Source organism: Carcharodon carcharias, chromosome 8 (assembly GCF_017639515.1).
Source record: "Carcharodon carcharias isolate sCarCar2 chromosome 8, sCarCar2.pri, whole genome shotgun sequence".
NCBI lineage: Eukaryota > Metazoa > Chordata > Chondrichthyes > Lamniformes > Lamnidae > Carcharodon > Carcharodon carcharias.
Genome location: NC_054474.1, coordinates 176793159 through 176816046, shown reverse-complemented (window position 1 = coordinate 176816046; position 22888 = coordinate 176793159). Strand labels below are relative to the sequence as shown.

Below are 22888 nucleotides of genomic sequence, written 5' to 3'. Positions count from 1 at the left end.
TATCTACTGAGGCTATCACTGTCCTGTATTTTCTGTGGCACAGTCACATATCTACTGAGGCTATCACTGTCCTGTATTTTCTGTGGCACAGTCACATATCTACTGAGGCTATCACTGTCCTGTATTTTCTGTGGCACAGTCACATATCTACTGAGGCTATCACTGTCCTGTATTTTCTGTGAAGCTGAGTCATGTTATGGATGGGTGACAACATATGGTTGCTGTCTGTTCATTCCATATACATCAAATATGTAGTTGTAGCAATGAAACAGGAAGTTCCTCTGTTGCTTATTGTGTTACTACAGCATCTGAGCATCAAATAATACCAACTATATTTCCCCTTAACAAGGTAATCTCGTTGACTATTTCAGAAACAGAATCTTATACAAAAAAATGCGCTATATCAAGGTCCAATTTTATTTTTTTAATTGCCATTAACTTCACTCCACCTCCCTTTCAGTGCTTTTTACTTTTAGGAATTGGATCATAGTAATGTCACTCAATGTTGTGTGTTGTGGTGATATAAGAACCCAGACTTACTGTGCAGAAATTATGGAGTTTATTGCCATTACTATTTCACACAACACTGTTAGGTAAATGGACAGCTGGATAATGCTTTCAAGGTGGTTTTGTGCTGACAGAACTACAAATATTCCCCCATTCAGCTCAACAGGTGAAGACAAAGGGCTGAAGGCTGTATGTAAAAAATTGTGTATTGCTAATTTTTGTTTTTAACTGTTTGGTCTGCTGTGATTTGTTGAATAGTTCAGAACAATATCAGTCTGTGCATTTATCTTCTAAGCCATTTTATAAATGTACTCATTCACGGCAATTTACACCATTTGTTGGCTTTATGATCTGACTACATGTGGAGGGGGTGGGCTGTGTTCATTGCAATGGCCTCATTGCCTAGGCTGATTTTTGTGGAACCATGCCTCAAAAACACTTGCCTGTTGGCTCCTCTGTGGATAGACCACCAGCTGATATCAGGTAGGATGTGTGCCGTGTAAAAAAGTCCACTGATGCAAGCAGACACTATGGCTGCCCAGCAGTAGGCCTGGGAAGACTGTAGCGGCAATGTCAAGAAATGGGCAGCATATTATTCCCCAACACCACTGCTGCCAACTCTGGTTGGAATTATTCCCGGAGTTCTCCATCACATGACTTCCCACTTCCATCTGCCCAACTAGTTAAAAAGCTTTTTGCCCACCTGCAAGATTTTTATCACAAACAATGAGCAGAATTTTTTGCTGAACAGGCGGGTGCGCGCCCAACCCACTCAAGCGTGAAATAGCGCACAATGACATCAGGCGAGCCCCGTCATTGTGCATTTGCGCTATATTTCGGTCGGTGGGCATGCGCAAGAGTTGGCAGCGTGCCCGCAAACAATTACGAGGCCTATTAAGGCCATTAACGTTGTAATTACCGGAGATTTTTTGTTGCCCATCCAATGTTACGGTTGGTGGGCGGGCGAATCGGCCAGGCGACCTTTGCCTTTTTGAGGAAATGTCATCCAAGTGTGGAATGAGGTTTCTGATATTAATTTTTAAAATGTTTGGACGGAATCTTCATCATCCATATGTTCAGATTGATTCTGAGGCGTGGATATTTTTTTCGGAGTTTTAAAATCTTTATTTGTTGCTTTTGAATTTTTCAGCTCCCTGAGGCAGCTCTCTGCCTGTGAGCGCCCCCCTGCACCCATGCTGACTTCAGCGTCGCCCTCCTCCCACCCCAGCAATGCAGAGTACTTCAGCACGCCTTTCATGCTGGCTGGTCGTTAATCGGCCAGCCAGCGTGAAACCGTGGTGGGGGGACCGATTGCGGTTGGTGGTCCATTCACCGGCCGCTCCTGGACCCGCTGATTGTGGGCACCCGCCGAACTAAAAGTCCTGCCAGTGGAGTTCAATAAAATGAAAGAAACGCATAATACTTTGTTTTAATAACTGGAGACTCCAGAACAATCCTGGGGAGTTGTCAACCCCTCAACCACTGACTAGGTGCTACCTGTATACACTAGACAACGGCCTAAATAATATCCCCACCAGTGTCCCAGTGTCTTTAGTTTTCACCTTAAAAACGTAATCTGAAAGTTTGAAGTTTTATTTTAGTCAATTTGTTTTCACAAAGCTCTTAAACTCTTTAATGTATAAAGAGTTCTCAAGTCTATTTTGATAATGCCTCTCATCCCCAGTATCATCTCAATAAATTTCTTGAACCTCCTACAATTGATTCAACAACTTTATATTTTGCACACAACATAACGTAAGTAACAGTGTCTAAAATTTTAAATCTTGCGCCTTGATACCAGAACAGATGCACTAAAACAGCAAGGATTGCATTCAGGGCAGTGAGGCAAACGAAATCAAGATTGGATTCGAAATACCTAAAACGAGATCAGGGCTGTCCCAAAGCTCACCAGGCCTTCCTGTTTAGTAAAGAGGCTGCCAGGCCTTTAATAATATCTTATGGTGATCAATTCCATTCATCTTAAGTGTGCTTATTCTAACGAAAGATTCATCATTACAAATGCTGGTTACCAGATTGCAAGCACAGTCACTTGCATTCACCAGCAACGTGCATTGGGCCATATGCGTTTAGCATATTTTAAAAGTCTCAAGGAGCTAAACTGGAAAGCTTTCAAACAAAATTTGATACCAAGCCATGAGATTCAGCCAACAGGACAATAGGCTAAAAGGTTAAGCAGAGGTAGATTTTAAGGAGCTCTTAAAAGTGGGAGGTAACTGGAGAGGTGGAATGGTTTAGGGAATGAATTCCAGAGTTTAGGGCCAAGGCCACTGAAAGCATGGCTGCCAATGGTGCAGCAACTAAAATAGGGAATGCACAAGAAGGCAGAATCAGAGTATAGAAAGAGGTTTTAGGGTTGGAGGAGGTTAGAGGTGGGGAGGGATTTGAAAAGAAGAATGAGAATTATAACATTTGAGACATTGCTGACCTACATTGGATCCCAGTTAAGCAAGCACAGGGGTGAAAGGTCCATGGCGTTTACTGTGGGTTAAGATGATAGATGAATGGGATTTAGGGAGTTTCCCTGGGAGTCCTCAACATCGACTCCCGAAGTCTCATGGCATCTGGTCAAACATGGGCAAGGAAATTACCATGTACCACCCTTCCTCAACTGATGAATCGGTGCTCCTCCATGTTGACCGCCACTTGGTGGAAGCACTGAAGGTGGCAATGGCGCAGAATGTACTCTGGGTGGGGACTTCAATGTTCACTTCAAGAGTGGCTCGATAGCACAACTACCGACCAAGGTGGTGCAGTTCTAAAGGACACAGCTGCTAGATTGGACCTGTGGCAGGTGGTGAGGGAACCAACTAGAGGGAAAAACATCCTTGACTTCATCCTCACCAACCTACATATTACAGATGCATCTGTCCATGACAGTATCAGTAGAAGTGACCACCACAGTTGCGGAGAAGAAGACCCACCTTCACATTGAGGATAACCTCATCATGTTGTGTGGCACTACCACTGTGCTTACATGGGATAGATTTCAAACAGATCTAGCAACTCCAGACTGGGCCATCAGCAGCAGCAGCAGAATTGTACTTGAACACAATCTGTAACCTCATGGCCTGGCATATCCCCCACTCTACCATTACCATCAAGCCAGGGGATCAACCCTGGTTCAAGGAAGAGTGCAGGGGGGCATGCCAGGAGCAGCACCAGGCATACCTAAAAATGAGGTGTCAACCTGGTGAAGCTATAACACAGGACTACTTGCATGCCAAACAGCACAGGCAGCAAGTGATAGACAGGACTAAGCAATCCCACAACCAATGGATCAGATCTCAGCTCTATAGTACTGCCACATCCAGCCGTGAATGGTGGTGGACAATTAAACAGCTCACTGGAGGAGGAGGAGGCTCCACAAATATCCCCAACCTCAATGATGGAGGGGTCCAGCACATCAGTGCAAAAGATAAGGCTGAAGCATTTGCTACAATATTCAGCCAGAAGTGCCGAATGGATGAGCCATCTCGGCCTCCTCTGGAGGTCCCCAGTATCACAGATGCCAGTCTTCAGCCAATTTGATTCAATCCACTTGATATCAAGAAGCAGCTGAAGGCACTGGATACTGCAAAGGCTGTGGGCCCTGACAATAATCCGGCAATAGTACTGAAGACTTGTGCTCCAGAACTTGCCATGCCCCTAGCCATGCTGTTCCAGTACAGTTACAACACTGGCATCTACCCGGTTATGTGGAAAATTGCCCAGTATGTACTATACACAAAAAGCAGGACAAATCCAATTACCGCCCCATCAGTCTACTCTTAATCATCAGTAAAGTAATGGAAGGGGTCATCAACAGTGCTATCAAGCAACACTTGCTTAGCAATAACCTGCTCACTGACACACAGTTTGGGTTCTGCCAGGGTCACTCAGCTCCTGACCTCATTACAGCCTTGGTTCAAACATGGACAAAAGAGCTGAACTCCCGAGGTGAGGCGAGAGTGACTGCCCTTGACATCAAGGCAGCATTTGACAGAGTGTGGCATCAAGGAGCACAAGCAAAACTGGAGTCAATTGGAATCGGGGGGGGGGGGGGGGGGGGGGGGGGGGGGGGGGTGGTGGATCTCTCCTCTAGTTGGAGTGATACCTAGCACAAAGGAAGAAGGTTGTTGTCAGTCATCTTGGCTCCAGGACATCACTGCAGGAGTTCCTCAGGGTAATGTCCTCGGCCCACCCATCTTCAGCTGCTTCATCAATGACCTGCCTTCCATCATAAAGGTCAGAAGTGGGGATGTTCACTGATGATTGCACAATGTTCAGCACCATTCGCAACGACTCAGATTCTGAAGCAGTCCAAGTCCAAATGCAGACCTGGACAATATCCAGGCTTGGGCTGACAAGTGGCAAGTAACTTTCGCGCCACACAAGTGTCAGGCAATGACCATCTCCAACAAATGAGAATTTAACCATCACCCCTTTATGTTCAATGGCATTACCATCACTGAATCCCCCACTATCAACATCCTGGGGGTTACCATTGACCAGAAACTGAACTGGGCTAGCCATATAAATACTTCAGCTACAAGCGCAGGTCAGAGGCTAGGAATCCTGCTACAAATAACTCACCTCCTGACTCCCCAAAGCCTGTCCACCATCTACAAGGCACAAGTCAGGAGTGTGATGGAATACTGCCCACTTGCCTGGATGAATGCAGCTCCCACAACAGTCAAGAAACTTGACATCATCCAGAACAAAGCAGTCCCGCTTGATTGGCACCACATCCACAAACATTAATTCCCTCCACCACCGACACACAGAAGCAGCAGTGTGTACCATCTACAAGATGCAGTGCAGGAATTCAGAAAGGCTCCTTCAACAGCACCTTCCAAACCCATAACCACTACCACCTAGAAGGACAAGGGCAGCAGACATATGGGAACACCACCACCTGGAAGTTCCCCTCCAAGTCACTCACCACCCTGACTTGGAAATATATCGCTGTTTCTTTACTGTCATTGGGTCAAAATCCTGGACTCCCTTTCCAACATCACATGGATTTTAGTAGTTCAAGAAGGCAGCTCACCACTGCCTTCTCAAGGGCAATTAGGGATGGGCAATAAATGCTTGCCCAGCCAGCGAAGCCCACATCCCACAAATAAAAAGAAGTAGTGTGGACTAGGACGCAGCCTGCAAAATTTTCCAAGAGCTGAAATTTATGGAGTCTTCAGGATGGGGAGGCCTGCCAGGAGAATGTTGGAACTGTTACGTCTAGAGGGAACAAACAAACAAAAGGTTTCAGCAAATGATGAGCTGAAGCAGCAGCAGCAAAGTAGGATGATGTTCATTTTTGCCACACAGCTGTTTGTAAGGAGTTTGTGCCCATATTGTTAGAAACAGCCTGGGTTACTATGTTACCAATGCTTATATAAGCACCATTATGGAAAATATTATATTCTGTTTTAATTCTGTTACTGGCACTGATATCATCTGGAATGTGCATATCTACTTCATTTTCTGAACCTGCTGAACACAAATATTAGAAAATTACTGTGTTAAACTCAAATGCAAAGCACCATGCTCGTCTCAAAGCATTTTCTGCAACAACACAGATTTAAATGCTTAGAATTCTGCTTTCTTCTAAAGCTGCACCTAATTCTGCTGTGATATTGCACTGGTCAGTCCAGTGCAGCAAACGTGTCAGGTGTGCAAGAAGGAAGTGCAGTTTATTAACCACCTGCATTTATGGGGTGGTATAGCTCTTTCCTAACATGTATAGAGTTTGAGAATCCTCTGCATACTATTTGTAATGCAGAGCTTAATAGGTCTGTGTCAACTTTTGTGTATTTTAAAATAAAGGGTTAACACCAATGTTAAGATAGCGTACTCAGGAATTTGATGCAAATATGCTAACCAGTGCACTAAAAATAGTTGCTGAGGAATTTCAATCTAGAGTGGCAGTCTCTTCCCCTGTTGTCAGGATTTCTCCCGATCACAGGACAGCTTCTAATTTGAAGTGGCATACAATAGAAAATGACCCCCTAAATTGTGAGCCTTTATATAGTAAAATTAGGATGGACTCCTTGTGCACATGAAGGGATAAAGCCAAAACAAAAACAGAATTACCTGGAAAAACTCAGCAGGTCTGGCAGCATCGGCGGAGAAGAAAAGAGTTGACGTTTCGAGTCCTCATGACCCTTCGACAGAACTTGCGTTCGAGTCCAAGAAAGAGTTGAAATATAAGCTGCTGTGATATTGCACTGGTCAGTCCAGTGCAGCAAACGTGTCAGGTGTGCAAGAAGGAAGTGCAGTTTATTAACCACCTGCATTTATGGGGTGGTATAGCTCTTTCCTAACATGTAAACCAGCTTATATTTCAACTCTTTCTTGGACTCGAACGCAAGTTCTGTCGGAGGGTCATGAGGACTCGAAACGTCAACTCTTTTCTTCTCCGCCGATGCTGCCAGACCTGCTGAGTTTTTCCAGGTAATTCTGTTTTTGTTTCTGTTTTGGATTTCCAGCATCCGCAGTTTTTTTGTTTATATATAAGGGATAAAGCCACATGTGAAGGAAAATAGTGCTTGATTTAAAAAAAACCTATTACGTTAATATGGAGAAGCACCAGTGGACCTAAATTTCACTGTAAATGTAATGTGACTAGTAAGTTTAAAAAAAATTGAGGTGGTTCTGCAGTGAAATAGTAGTGATTAAGTGATAATGTATATCATTAGAGAGTTGAGGTCACCTTCACCAATGAAATATAACTAGGCAGCTCACAGTTATCCACTGTATCTTCTTGGTGTTTCTCAGCCTAAGTCTTGGACAAGTTTTTGCCACCACACCATAGTGGATAACAAAGAATGCCAAAATGGGTACTCTAGAGGTGATACAAATTTGTAGTGCAGTACTTGTTTACGAACCATTTCTATTACTTTCGATCCCATTTTTTTGTTCAGGGCTGTTCTCAGGATGCCAAACTTCATGGCTCTCCTCTTGCAAGGAATGCAGTTGTCCATCTTCTCCCACCAGAAAAGCAATCTCATTACTTTCAACAGAATCTTCTCCAGTGATGGGATGGGTATCCGGGCTCCTTGCTCGGTGGGCCTCTCGAGAATTCATTTCTTCAAGTACAGCCTTGGCAGCTCCTCACGATTGGCACAGTTACAGTAGAGAAACAAGCATCGGCTCTTGGCTGTGAATTTTGTTTTTCTTGGTCTTGTCTCTTAATGTTTCCTATTTTGTCTTTTTCAAGGGTAGTATTTGATAGCCACAGCACCTATAAATAAAACAAATAAACAATTACAGTTCTAGTTATGTTTGATTTAGATACTCCACACTTAAGTGCAGTTAAAAATATATAAGGTACATCTGTTCTGATGATGCCACTTTCAAAAACAGTTCCTCTGACATGTCTTCCTTCTTTCTTAACCGAGGTTTTCCACCCACTGTGGTTGACAGGGCCCTCAACTGTGTCCGACCCATCTCCCACGCATCCGCCCTCACACCTTCCTCTCCCTCCCAGAACCATGATAAGGTCCCCCTTGTCCTCACTTATCACCCCGCCAGTCCAAGCATTCAAAGGGTCATCCTCCGCTAACTCCAGCATGATGCCAACACCCAACACATCTATCCTCCACACCACCACCACCACCCCCCCCCACCCAGCTGGTGGCTTTCCACAGGGATCGTTCCCTCTGGGACACCCTGGTCCACTCCTCCATCATCCCCTACACATCAACCCCCTCCCACGGCAACTGCAGAAGGTGCAACACCTGCCCCTTTACTTCCCCTCTCCTCACCGTCCAAGGGCCCAAACATTCCTTTCAAGTGAAGCAGCATTTCACTTGCATTTCCCTCAATTTACTCTATTGCATTCGCTGCTCCCAATGCGGTCTCCTCTACATTGGAGAGATCAAACGCAGACTGGGTGACTGCTTTGCAGAACACCTTCGGTCTGTCCGCAAGCATGACCCAGACCTCCCTGTCGCTTGCCATTTCAACACTCCACCCTGCTCTCATGCCCACATGTCCGTCCTTGGCCTGCTGCAATGTTCTAGTGAAGCTCAACACAAACTGGAGGAACAGCACCTCATCTTCCGACTAGGCACTTTACAGCCTTCCAGACTGAATATTGAGTTTGACAATTTTAGATCATGAACTCTCTCCTCCATCCCCACCCCCTTTCCGATCCCCCTTTTTTCCAATAATTTATATAGATTTTTCTTTTCCCACCTTTTTCCATTATTTTAAATGTATTTCCATCCATTATTTTATCTCTACCTTTTAGCCTACTTCGGTCCCTTACCCCCACTCCACCCCCACTAGGGTTATCTGCACCTTGCTCATCCTGCTTTCTACCCTTAATGTCACCTATTAGCACATTTCTTAGCTAATATCACCACCATCAACACCTCTTTGTCCTTTTGTCTGTGACACCTTTTGGCAATCTCCACCTATCGCTGGCCCTCTATCCAGCTCTACTTGTCCCACCCTCCCTTAAACCAACTTATGTATCACCTCTCTTCCATTTTTCCTTAGTTCTGTTGAAGAGGCATACAGACTCAAAACGTTAACTGTGCTCCTCTCCGCAGATGCTGTCAGACTTGCTGAGTTTTTCCAGGTATTTTTATTTTTGTTTTGGATTTCCAGCATCCGCATTTTTTTGCTTTTATAAAAATATATAAGGTTTTGAAACAAACATATGGGTGGGTTTGTAAGTTGCAATTGATTCTAGTTACCATTAGTGGGATGTTTTGCTTCAGTTTGTGAAATCCATGATTTTCAGATGACACCTAGTTATTTTTCCCTAGTATTTTCGATAATAAAATTTCCCATTTATGACAGTGAAAGGAATTTTATTGCAAACAGACACTATCACACCTCCACAAAACAATATATTTGCCAGAACTTATTTATGCAACAAGACAATTACACACTGTATCACAAAAACATTTTGGCATCATCAGCTCTTACATCTGACAGCCCTTGTGAGGAAAAATGTAGAGACTGATGAATTCAGCAGTTAACAAATTCAAAGAGAAAAACACAACCACTGTTTCACTGGCCTCAACCATCTGGCATTTTTTTTTGTTGAAAAAAGCAGATTGGCCCCAAACATCCAAGTTCCCTTATTGACACGAACTCTGTTTTGTGAATGCATACTCTGAACATTAGCAAGATACAAAAGAAAAGACAATCTTGTGGCTCTGAGCATATCCAAGCATACAATTCTAGAACGTGAACAATTTCACACTATCTTTGTTCAAACCACATTGGCAACATCTCTTAAATTCAGGTCCAGATCCTAACCAGAAATGTTCTAGCCCCTAAAAGATTTAATTTGCTCATATTAAGATGTTCATTCATACCTGTTTAAGAATACTTTGTGCAATATCCTTTGTGCCACTAAATCTCATGTTGAAAATATGCAGCAGAATCACAGAAGTTTACAGTGCAGGAGACCATTCGGCTCAGTATCCAAGCTAAAGCAGTTCAAAACTAGTCCCACTGTCCTGATGTCTCCGCTAGCCCTGAAGCTTCCTCCACTTCACTTCAGATATTTATCTACTGTTCCTTAAGATGATTTACGATCTCAGCCTCACCACTCCTGGGGCAAAGCATTCCATTTACAACTCTTTTTGACAGCCAAAAAGCTACAGGCACAACCCCACCCCACCCTTCCAAAAATGTCAGCATTGCAAGGCTTAACACAAAATGCAAGGGATTGAGTGTGTGAGCTCCAGAGAAGACTGAGGTTCATATTTCTAACCATCAACTTTTCTAAATACATGACAAGTTTTCACGCGAAACAACTGTTTTGAAAGCCAGTTTTCAGGAATACAGAATTAAACCTTTGAAGACAAAGGTAGCTTTCTACATTGATTTTAAAATCCAGAAAAAATGCTTTTAAACTAATGCCCTCAAAATGGTGACTCTTTATAACTCCCCATTGCTGTAAAAGCTAGTAAGAGATTTATTTGATACACACATTGCAGTCTGTGGCACAAGATTTATGTTCCTTTTAAAATCTTTTCATGGGCATTCAGTACACAAATAGTTAAGCATGGATATTCCAGCCACTGAAAACTGTCAGAAACTCTACCTCAAATTAAGAATTCATTTGTTTTGCTTTCCTGTGGGAAAGATCTATTCTGAGAGAGAAAATTAGAAACAAGAGTTTCTCATCGGGCCTTTCTTGATGCCACTCATTGAACAGATTCACAAAATATGGTGTTCAAACAAAACATTTCAGTTCGCTAAGTTTGTTTTGTTCAAGCCTTGTTTTTTATTTAGTTGTTTTGTTTATTTAATTTAAAACATTTTGGCTGTTGCTGCACAAACCGAGTGGGATGGTGAAAGTTAGGAGATGAGCGGTATTAGATGACAAACTGTTAATTTTTTTTAAAATTTCACTCTCTATGAAAGTTAATATTTTTAAGAGGGCAATTTAAACTGACCAACCCATCAGGAAACTGACAATCAGTTGCGCTTGGTTTTACACCAAGCACGACTTTGCTCTTGCCATGAAAACATCATAATTTTCATAATATTATTATGATTTATTGTAAATGTGGGTTAATAATAGGGTTTGGGTTAGCTTCTCTGTGTGTATGTGGGATTTCATTGAATTGGAGACAGCTGGTCTGGAGGCTTTGAGTTATCAACAAGAAGCTAGGTTTGAAATGCTAAATACTTAAACATGACTGAAGTTTTAGAATGTGAAGTGTGAGGAACATTCGCATTTTTAGATAAATTAGGTTGGTTTGAATTTCAAAGAGATGGTAAAATATTACACCTAGCCAGAAAAAGCTAAGCCAAACACTACTTATTTTTCCCAAGGGTTGCTGATAAAATTAGTACTATGAAGGATTTATATTATGAGAAAAGTAAAGTTGCAAAGATATACTGGAACAATGGAATATGCATTAAAAATGGAGAAACATGTATAAAGGAGATGAGGCTATGTGAGAGAAGAGAAGACATTCTAAGATCTAATACAAGTGTGAAAAGCCTCCAGGATAAAAGCAAAAAACTGCGGATGCTGGAAATCCAAAACAAAAATAAAAATACCTGGAAAAACCTGCGAAGAGGAACACAGCTAACGTTTCGAGTCCGTATGACTCTTCAACAGAACTAAGGAAAATTCCTCAGATGCTGTCAGACCTGCTGAGTTTTTCCAGGTATTTTTACTTTTGTTTTGAAAAGCCTCCAGCCTCCGTGCATCGAGTTGCTGTCTACAGGAACCTAAGCTGAGGAAACTCACTTTGAATTTGACTGCTCAGGGTATATGTGGCTTTGCCTGGGCCTGTTTAAATCTATTTCTTTTTACTGTTGCTTTAATGGAGGTGGAACTGGGAGTCAGAGTAATTATGGGGTTTGAGGAGTTATTATAGTAGTAATTTGTAGATCTATGTATGTGCTTGAAGTCATTTTTGATAATAAATGTTCAATTTAGTTTTCTAAAAATCTCTGAAGTCGTGGTAGTCTTATTACTTCTGAATTCAAGGCTTGCATCTCCAAATAAAATACAAACTGCAAAATCGTTGTAACCGCGTGATCAAGTTTCCCTCGTGGATTTGATCCATCTGGCACAATCATCTGCCACATCACACTCTTCTTTGAAGTCAGTGGGGATAGAAGGCGTTATAAAACTGACCTTCCACTTGGCGAGTTAAGTTAAAATAACCCCCTTTATTTCACAGTTGGAATCCAGTTCTCAGCATGTTCCAGTTCTCCTGCAACATAAATGATGAGCAGTAGATAGTAACCAGCAGTGTTGAGCAAAAGATAGTAACAGCAGCATTTATAAGAATATTAAGAAATGTCCAGGTGTAAAAGAATCAGGAATTATAGTAGAATGTGACTTTGATAAGAAACAAGGGTCATGTAAAGTAAGAAAGATTCTTGCAATAACTTGGGCAAGTTTCCAGAGTGGAGAGAGCTATGATCTTGTAAGGCCCTACACACTGCCTTTGACAGAGTGTGGCATCAAGGAGCCCTAGCAAAACTAGAGTCAATGGGAATCAGGGTGAAAACTCTCCACTGGTTGAAGTCACACCTAGCACGAAGGAAGATGGTTGTGGTTGTTGGAGGTCAGTCATCTCAGCTCCAGGACATCACTGCAGGAGTTCCTCAGGGCAGTATCCTCAGCCCAACCATCTTCAGCTGCTTGATCAATGACCTTCCTCCCATCATAAGGTCAGAAGTGGGGATGTTCGCTGACTGCACAATGTTCAGCATCATTCGCGACGACTGAGGTACTAAAGCAGCCCATGTCCAAATACAGCAAGACCTGGACAATATCCAGGCTTGGGCTGACAAGTGGCAAGTAACATTGGTGCCACAACAAGTGTCAGGCGTTGACCATCTCCAACAAGAGAAGATCCAACCATCGCCCCTTTATGTTCAATGGCATTACCATCACTGAATCCCCCACTATCAACATCCTGGGGGATTACCATTGACCAGAAACTGAACTGGACTAGCCATATAAATACTGTGGCTACAAGAGCAGGTCAGAGGCTAGGAATCCTGCGACGAGTAACTCACCTCATGACTGCCCAAAGCCTATCCACCATCTACAAGGCACAAGTCAGGAGTGTGATGGAATACTCTCCACTTGCCTGGATGAGTGCAGCTTCAACAACACTCTAGAAGCTTGACACCATCCAGGACAAAACAGCCGGCTTGATTGCCACACATCCTCAAACATTCACTTCCTCCATCACTGACACATAGTAGCAACAGAAACAAAAACAGAAATACCTGGAAAAACTCAGCAGGTCTGGCAGCATCGGCGAAGAAGAACAAAGTTGACATTTCAAGTCCTCATAACCCTTCAACAGAACTAAGTAAAAATAGGAGAGGGGTGAAATATAAACTTGTTTAAGGTGGGGGGAGAAGTCGGGTGGGGGGGGGGGGGTGGATGGGGTGGTTGTAGGGACAAGCAAGCAGTGATAGGAGCAGATAACCAAAAGATGTCACAGAAGAACAAAGAGGTGTTGAAGGTGGTGACATTATCTAAAAGAATGTGCTAATTAGGAATGGATAGCAGGACACGCAAGGTACAGATAGCCCTAGTGGGGGTGGGGTGAAATAAGACTAAAAGGGCATAAAAGGTATGGATTTAAAAATAATGGAAATAGGTGAGAAAAGAAAAATCTATATAAATTATTGGAAAAAACAAAAGGGAAGGGGAAGAAACGGAAAGGGGGTGGGAATGGAGGAGGGAGTTCAAGATCTAAAGTTGTTGAACTCAATATTCAGTCCGGAAGTCTGTAAAGTGCCTAGTCGGAAGAGTTTGTCTGTGACAACACCTCTTTGTTCTTTTGGTTATCTGCTCCTATCACTGCTTGCTTGACCCTACAACCACACCACCCCCCACTTTTCCCCCCAGCCCACCTTAAACCAGCTTATATTTCACCCCTCCTATTTTTACTTAGTTCTGTTAAAGGGTCATGAGGTCTCGAAACGTCAACTTTGTTCTTCTCCACCGATGCTACCAGACCTGCTGAGTTTTTCCAGGTATTTCTGTTTTTGATTTGGATTTCCAGCATCCGCAGTTTTTTGTTTTTGTTTTTATCACAGTAGCAACAGTGTGTACCATCTACAAGACGCACTGAAGGAATTCACCAAGGTTCCTTCGACAGCACCTTCCAAACCCACAACCATTACCATCTAAAAGGACAAGAGCAGCAGACAACTAGGGATGGGCAATAAATGTTGGCCCAGCCAGCGAATCCTACATCCCATGGATGAATTTAAAAAAAACACACAGGCACATGAAATAAGAAGCTAGGAAATTCTAGACAGACAATAATGAAAGTGCATTGTTAGAGAAAGGGACCCAGATAACTGAAGTGATTCGGAATTAAGAACATTGAAGTGAATTTATTCAGTCTCACCATTGTTGCTGAACTGACAGACAGCACTTTAGTGGTATTAGCAATGGAATAACATTAATTATGAGGTAACAACCAACCAAATGGTGATGTAACTAGAACTGAGATTAAGACTATTTCAAACACTGTTAACTTGTCTTTTTAGAAACACATTAGTGAGATCAGTTGTTTTTAGTCAGCTCTTATTGACTGTGTATTCTTTAAATTGCCTTTACTCCAGTATCCTTTTTCTGCTTTGCCATTGAGGCTTTTCATCATCTACTGAGTTAGCTCTGATCTGTTCCGGTGGATGCCCATCATTCTCTGGATTCTACTCCCTTGCTGCTTTACACTTGATCCTCATGACGGCTGACTCCACTAATCCTTCAGAACTCCTCCGTCACTCTTTTTTTTTGTGCTGGGTCAGATTAACTCCCCAAGTTCCTGATATATGTCCTCATCTCCCTCATCTGCACTGACCTTGTGCATTTGCCTTTCACTTTCTCCTAGCTGCCTTGACTTCACTGCTCTTGGTCTATGGTTTTCAATCTCACTGCACCTTACTCCTCTGCTGGTATACCTGACTGCTCACTCCTCTGCCATCTGACTTGGGTTGTCCAGTGGGGAGTGTAACCCACTCCTCAAACAATTTCATGAGTGACTCCTATTCCCCAACTTTCTCTGAACCTGGGCATTGATTCAAGATGCTCTAAGCTCAATTCATCATGTCTCACCACTGTGTATCTCAAACTCTCCTGTATGATCTCCTCTTTGTACTCTATTTACAATCAGAACATCCAAACTTCTGCTCATATCCTTATCGGCACCAAGTCCCACTTGCCCATCTCTCTTTTTATTTATTCACTCATGAGATGTGGGCATCACTGGCGAGTCCATCATTTATTGCCCATGCCTGATATCAGAGCTTGAAAGTTTATAGGTTGTGACACGACTTCTGTTATTAGTTACTTTCGCTGAATCCATGCATTGTTAAGGTTGATTTGAATCCTACATCTCCAAACAGATTCGGTGACAAATACATTTCTTGGAAGTTCTTACATCATGATTCCTGCCAATTTGCAGAGATTCTGGTCCTTCCCCGTTTAGAATTTTGTGAACCTGGAACTCCGAATCTTAGCTCACTAGCAAGTTTGAAGCCACAAGCGTGCCTCAAAAGTCTGGCTTTGGAGAAATATTTCACATCTACCGATAATTGGTATTTTCCTGAGAGGATTGAGTTTTTGGCAAATTATCTATTGTGTCTGTGCCGGCTTTTTGTTGGGGCACTCTCTAAAACTAACCTAACTGCCTCACTTTCTTTCCGAATCCCTGTGTCTTTGTTGTACTTCCATTAGCTATGTAAGTTATATCAAGCTTCAAAGCAGCAGATGGTGGTGGTGGTGAGCTGCCTTCTTGAACCACTCCAGTCTATGTGGTGTAAATACACCCACAGTGCTGTTAGGAAGGGAGTTTCAGGATTTTGATCCAATGACAGTGAAAAAACAGCGAATCAGGATGGTGAGTGGCTTGGGGGGGGGGGTGGGAAACTTGCAGGTGTTGGTGTTCCCATGCATCTGCTGCCCTTATTCATCTAGTTAGTAGAGGTCATGGGTTTGGAAGGTGCTGTCGAAGGAGCCTTGCTAACATACACTAGCTTCTGTACTCCAATTTGAAAGTCTTATCTCTGTATTTAAATCCCTTCATATGGCTTATTCCTCCCTAAATTATCATGGTACTGAGTTATTTTCTTTAAGTAATTCAAGATGGTGGATAATTTTTTCAGTACATAATTAGACAATTATGAGAAAGAGACTGTACACATTCTCTTTTCAACCAAAGCCATTGATATTTTAAGGCAAATGTCTGGATACATTAGCCATTAGATCAACATGCAAAGATACTACTGCAGAAATTACTATAATTGCATGCGCTAGATATGTCAATTGGAAATAATGGTAAACCAGGGAATGAACAGCAGCTCAGTCGGAGAGGAGAAAGGACAAATGAATTATTTCAGGTTTTTTGATCCTGACTGATGATTATAGCTGCAGTATGTTCTGTTTCTTGTTTAATATTTCTCAGCATTTTTGTTTTTATGTACAGATTATTTCCATAACTTAATGCAGCCTGCAAACGCGTGATCAGCATAAGGATTTTCTTTTCCTCTTGAATTTATTCAACCTCTGTAAATAGGATATTTCAGCATTGAACAATCATTTCACCTTTAACCGCTGTGACCTGAAATTGTGATGGAATCAACGGCAAGGGAACAAAAGCCATGCAGAGATTGCAATTGTGTGTGTGCACAATACATTGTAGGGACTGACTTTAATTTTGACTACTTTAACCACCACACAGAAAAATAAAGTGGAAAGGATTTCACAATATAAAAATGAAATTGATAAACAACAAGCATGTTTATCACAGAGAAAAACACACTGGGCAGCAGAATGTTGGAGACAGCTTGCAGCATGATGATTAAGCGAAAGTATTAACTGGTGACCCTCATTGTGCTTTTTACATGTCTTGCATCACCATCTTCAACTCAGTGAGAAATGGAACAACAAGAAACAGTAATTTAGCCTCCGCATCTGGAGTTCTATTGCATACCATCTATTCTGCATATTTTGAAAATTTGCCAAAAACGCAATCCCATAAGGTGTCAATTAGAAGAACACCAATTATCAGTCTGTGAAGTATTTCTCCAAAGCCAACCTTTTGAGGCAAACTTGTGGCAGCAAACTTGCCAATGAGCTAAGATTGGGGGGTTCCAGGTTCGTGAAATTCTAAACAGAAGGAGGAATCGTGATGTCAGGACTTGATCTCTTCCAAAAAATTTATTTGTCACTGAATCCGCTTTGAGGTGCAGAATTCAAATTGGCCTTACTTTCACTGAATCCATGCACTGTTAAATAATTATTGAAGTCTTGTCACAACCTATAAACTTACCAAATGTCCAATGAATTTTACACACGCGCGGAACTTTTTTCACCAGCATGAATTTTTAAGATGTTTTCTGTTAAGTAGTACAACCGTAGAGGTTTACAGCACATAAGGGTACCATTTCAATTGTGTCTGTGCCAGCTCTAGAGCTTTCTTTCTGAATCCCTGTGTCTCTGCTGTTTCCAATAGTTGTGCTGTATGGTATGAAACTTCGGTGGAACAGGGGTGTAAAACAACATCTGACGCGTTAAAGCTGCAAATAAATGTTAACTGTAAACACTTACCCCCCCCCCCACCACCACCAATGTCATTCAAAAGTTACTTTCAACCAAATATTTAAAAGGCAAATTACAGACCGAAGTTATTGATTAAATAATCAGTGCAAATGATAGTTGAAAAATTAAGAACTTAAATCAAAGTTGAAAAGGAGGTCAATCCTGCCCGTGGAGCTGAAAACCCCCCCCCCAATTCCTGACCTCGCTGCCCAGCGCTCCATCCAGCAAATTCTGGCGGATCAGCGGCGGATGTTGGGGTTTCTGCTCCTTCAGGTAAACTTTTTAGCTGCGGATCACCTGGATCCACAGGGGGTGAAGGGGTGAGGGAGGGGGGGTGAGGGGGGGAGGGGGTGATGAGGGGGGGGGGGGTGAGGGAGGGGGGAGGGGGTGATTAGGGGGGAGGGGGAGGGGGTGATGAGGGGGGAGGGGGTGATGAGGGGGGACGGGAGTGGGTGAGGGGAAGGGGTGAAGGGGGGTGAGGGGACAGGTGAGGGGAGGGGGGTGAGGGAGGGAGGGGGTGAGGGGGTGATGAGGGGAGGGGGTGATGAGGGGTGAGGGGAGGGGGGGAGGTGAGGGGAGGGGTGAGGGGAGGGGGGGAGGTGAGGGGAGGGGGTGAGGAGGGTGGGGGGGAGGGGGCTGAGGGGTCGGGGGGAGGTGGTGATGAGGGGGGTGAGGGGGGAGGGGGTGAGGGGGAGGGGGTGATGAGGGGGGTGAGGGCTGGGGAGGGGGGTGAGGGGTGAGGGGGGTGAGGGGGAGGGAGTGATGAGGGGGGAGGTGAGAGGAGGGGGAGGTGAGAGGAGGGGGGGTGAGGGAGGGAGGGGGTAATGATGGGGGTGAGGGGTGAGGGGGGTGAGGGGGGTGAGGGGAAGGGGGGTGAGGGCTTGGGAGGGGGCTGAGGGGTGAGGGGGAGGGGGTGATGAGGGGGGTGAGGGCTGGGGAGGGGGGTGAGGGGTGAGGGGGGTGAGGGGGAGGGAGTGATGAGGGGGGAGGTGAGAGGAGGGGGAGGTGAGAGGAGGGGGGTGAGGGAGGGAGGGGGTAATGATGGGGGTGAGGGGAGGGGGTGAGGGGAGGGGAGAGGGGTGAGGGAGGGAGGGGGTGATGAGGGGGGTGATGAGGGGAGGGGGTGATGAGGGGGTGAGGGGTGAGATGAGGGGGTGATGAGGGGGTGAGGGGTGAGATGAGGGGTGAGATGAGGGGGTGATGAGGGGGTGAGGGGTGATGAGGGTGATGAGGGGGTGAGGGGTGAGATGAGGGGGTGATGAGGGGGTGAGGGGTGAGATGAGGGGGTGATGAGGGGTGAGATGAGGGGTGAGATGAGGGGGTGATGAGGGGTGAGATGAGGGGGTGATGAGGGGTGAGATGAGGGGGTGATGAGGGGGTGAGGGGTGAGATGAGGGGGTGATGAGGGGGCGAGGGGTGAGATGAGGGGGTGATGAGGGGTGAGATGAGGGGTGAGATGAGGGGTGAGATGAGGGGGTGATGAGGGGTGAGATGAGGGGGTGATGAGGGGTGAGATGAGGGGGTGATGAGGGGTGAGATGAGGGGTGAGATGAGGGGGTGATGAGGGATGAGATGAGGGGGTGATGAGGGGTGAGATGAGGGGGTGATGAGGGGTGAGATGAGGGGGTGATGAGGGGTGAGATGAGGGGGTGATGAGGGGTGAGATGAGGGGGTGATGAGGGGTGAGATGAGGGGGTGATGAGGGGTGAGATGAGGGGGTGATGAGGGGTGATGAGGGGTGAGATGAGGGGGTGATGAGGGGTGAGATGAGGGGGTGATGAGGGGTGAGATGAGGGGGTGATGAGGGGTGAGATGAGGGGGTGATGAGGGGTGAGATGAGGGGGTGATGAGGGGTGAGATGAGGGGGTGAGGGGTGAGGGGAGGGGTGATGAGGGTGATGAGGGTGATGAGGGGGTGATGAAGGGGTGAGGGGTGAGATGAGGGGGTGATGAGGGTGATGAGGGGGTGAGGGGTGAGATGAGGGGGGTGATGAGGGGGGTGATGAGGGGGGTGATGAGGGGGGTGATGAGGGTGATGAGGGGGTGAGGGGGTGATGAGGGGGTGAGGGGTGAGATGAGGGGGGTGATGAGGGGGTGATGAGGGGGTGAGGGGTGATGAGGGTGATGAGGGGGTGATGAGGGGTGAGATGAGGGGGTGAGGGGTGAGATGAGGGGGGTGATGAGGGGGTGATGAGGGGTGAGGGGTGAGATGAGGGGTGAGATGAGGGGTGATGAGGGGGGTGATGAGGGGGTGAGGGATGAGGGTGATGAGGGTGATGAGGGGTGAGATGAGGGGGTGAGGGGTGAGGGGAGGGGTGATGAGGGTGATGAGGGGGTGAGATGAGGGGGTGAGATGAGGGGGTGATGAGGGGTGAGATGAGGGGTGAGATGAGGGGGTGATGAGGGGTGAGATGAGGGGGTGATGAGGGGTGAGATGAGGGGGTGAGGGGGAGGGAGTGAGGGGGTGAGGGGGAGGGGGTGAGGGGTGAGATGAGGGGGTGATGAGGGGGTGAGGGGTGAGATGAGGGGGTGATGAGGGTGATGAGGGGGTGAGGGGGTGATGAGGGGGTGAGGGGTGAGATGAGGGGGGTGATGAGGGGGTGAGGGGTGAGATGAGGGGGGTGATGAGGGGGTGATGAGCGGGTGAGGGGTGAGATGAGGGGGGTGATGAGGGGAGGGGGTGATGAGGGGGTGAGGGGTGAGGGGAGGGGTGATGAGGGTGATGAGGGGGGTGATGAGGGGGTGATGAGGGGGGTGATGAGGGGGTGAGGGGTGAGGGGAGGGGTGATGAGGGTGATGAGGGTGATGAGGGGGGTGATGAGGGGGTGATGAGGGTGATGAGGGGTGAGATGAGGGGGTGAGGGGTGAGGGGAGGGGTGATGAGGGTGATGAGGGTGATGAGGGGGGTGATGAGGGGGTGATGAGGGGGTGATGAGGGGGTGATGAGGGGGTGAGGGGTGATGAGGGTGATGAGGGGTGAGATGAGGGGGTGAGGGGTGAGGGGAGGGGTGATGAGGGGGTGATGAGGGTGATGAGGGGGTGATGAGGGGGTGAGGGGTGATGAGGGGTGAGATGAGGGGGTGAGGGGTGAGGGGAGGGGTGATGAGGGGGTGATGAGGGTGATGAGGGTGATGAGGGGGTGATGAGGGGGTGAGGGGTGATGAGGGGGTGATGAGGGTGATGAGGGTGATGAGGGGGTGATGAGGGGGTGAGGGGTGATGAGGGGGTGAGGGGTGATGAGGGTGATGAGGGTGATGAGGGGTGAGGGGAGGGGTGATGAGGGGGTGATGAGGGTGATGAGGGGGTGATGAGGGGGTGAGGGGTGATGAGGGGTGAGATGAGGGGGTGAGGGGTGAGGGGAGGGGTGATGAGGGGGTGATGAGGGTGATGAGGGTGATGAGGGGGTGATGAGGGGGTGAGGGGTGATGAGGGGGTGATGAGGGTGATGAGGGGGTGATGAGGGGGTGAGGGGTGATGAGGGGTGAGATGAGGGGGTGATGAGGGGTGAGATGAGGGGGTGATGAGGGGTGAGGGGAGGGGTGATGAGGGGTGAGATGAGGGGTGAGATGAGGGGGTGATGAGGGGTGAGGGGAGGGGTGATGAGGGGTGAGATGAGGGGTGAGATGAGGGGGTGATGAGGGGTGAGGGGAGGGGTGATGAGGGGTGAGATGAGGGGTGGGATGAGGGGGTGATGAGGGGTGAGGGGAGGGGTGATGAGGGGTGAGATGAGGGGTGAGATGAGGGGGTGATGAGGGGTGAGGGGAGGGGTGATGAGGGGTGAGATGAGGGGTGAGATGAGGGGGTAATGAGGGGGTGAGGGGTGATGAGGGTGATGAGGGGTGAGATGAGGGGGTGAGGGGTGAGGGGAGGGGTGATGAGGGGGTGAGGGTGATGAGGGTGATGAGGGGTGAGATGAGGGGGTGAGGGGTGAGGGGAGGGGGTGATGAGGGTGATGAGGGGGGTGATGAGGGGGTGAGGGGTGAGATGAGGGGGTGAGGGGGTGATGAGGGGGTGAGGGGTGATGAGGGTGATGAGGGGTGAGATGAGGGGGTGAGGGGAGGGGTGAGGGGTGATGAGGGAGGAAGGGGTGAGGGAGGGGGGTGAGGGGTGAGGGGTGATGAGGGTGATGAGGGGGTGAGGGGTGAGGGGAGGGGTGATGAGGGTGATGAGGGTGATGAGGGGGTGATGAGGGGGTGAGGGGTGATGAGGGGGTGAGGAGTGAGATGAGGGGGTGATGAGGGGTGAGATGAGGGGGTGATGAGGGGGGTGAGATGAGGGGGTGAGGGGTGAGGGGAGGGGTGATGAGGGTGATGAGGGGTGATGAGGGAGGGGGGTGAGGGCTGGGGAGGGGGTTTCTTTCCAACTTGGTCAATGTATATATTTTAAAGGTTAGTTTCCTGCGAAAATACAAGACAAAGGATTTAGAGAGAGGACATTCCCAGCGCCTCTCCCTCTCCCTCTCCCTGTCCCTCCCTCCCTCTCCCTCCCTCCCTCTCCCTCCCTCTCCCTGTCCCTCCCTCTCCCTCTCTCTCCCTCTCCCTCTCCCTCCCTCCCTGTCCCTCCCTCTCCCTCTCCCTCCCTCCCTCTCCCTCCCTCCCTCTCCCTCCCTCTCCCTGTCCCTCCCTCTCCCTCTCCTCTCCCTCTCCCTCTCCCTCCCTCCCTGTCCCTCCCTCTCCCTCTCCCTCCCGCTCCCTCTCTCCCTGTCCCTCTCTCCCTCCCTCTCCCTCTCCCTCTCTCCCTTCCCTCTCCCTCTCCCTCCCTCCCTCTCCCTCTCCCTCTCCCTCCCTCCCTGTCCCTCCCTCTCCCTCTCCCTCCCGCTCCCTCCCGGCCTCAGACATTGTCCACCCCCCAACGGCCAAACCACAACGGCCCGGCCGGCCGGCCGTGTGTCCGTGTAACTGACCTTCCGCCAAACCCGAGCCTTCACACCATCTTCAACCCGAATGCTTCTCTCTCTCTCTCTCTCTCTCTCCCTCTTCTACATAGAAGTAGATTTTTACTCTTTTTTGTACAAAAATAATAATAATTTCTTGATTTTTTAACCTCACAGCAATCAGTCGGGGGGGGGGGGGGGTGGGGGAGGCTGGGGGCGGGGGGGGAGGGGAGGGAGGGGAGGGAAGGGGAGGGGGGGGGTGGGTTTGAGCCGGCGTCAATTGACGTCCTCTCGCGAGATGGTCGCCCGGGTGATGATTGACAGGTGAGCCCTGGTTGCTGCAGCTTGACCAGTGCCATGGGGACCAGGGAGGTTGTGCACTGGCTGTGCATGGCTGCAGGATGCAGGATGCTGCTGCTGCTGCAATTGTTGCACAGTGTGGGCTCG

The 22888-nt window shown here is 47.2% G+C and overlaps 1 protein-coding gene across 8 annotated transcripts in view; it reads right to left on the bottom strand.

The window, feature by feature from the left end:
* LOC121281055 (zinc finger protein 208-like) overlaps positions 1 to 22623 on the bottom strand; it is an 82833-nt gene extending 60210 nt beyond the window's left edge. For 6 of the 8 annotated variants that reach the window (XR_005943799.1, XM_041193667.1, XM_041193672.1 and 3 more), the window contains exons 1-2: positions 22472 to 22623; positions 7392 to 7747 (exon numbers count right to left, since the gene is read on the bottom strand). Coding sequence is in view for 7 of the 8 variants with exons in the window: in XM_041193667.1 (XP_041049601.1) it covers positions 7392 to 7590 (199 nt within the window). In the remaining variant the exon portion in view is untranslated. Of the gene's footprint in view, positions 1 to 7391; positions 7748 to 12127; positions 12207 to 17770; positions 17896 to 22471 lie in introns of those variants that run through there. The other 2 variants (XM_041193669.1, XM_041193668.1) reach the window with 2 other exon arrangements.
* Between the last annotated feature and the right edge of the window lie 265 nt (positions 22624 to 22888).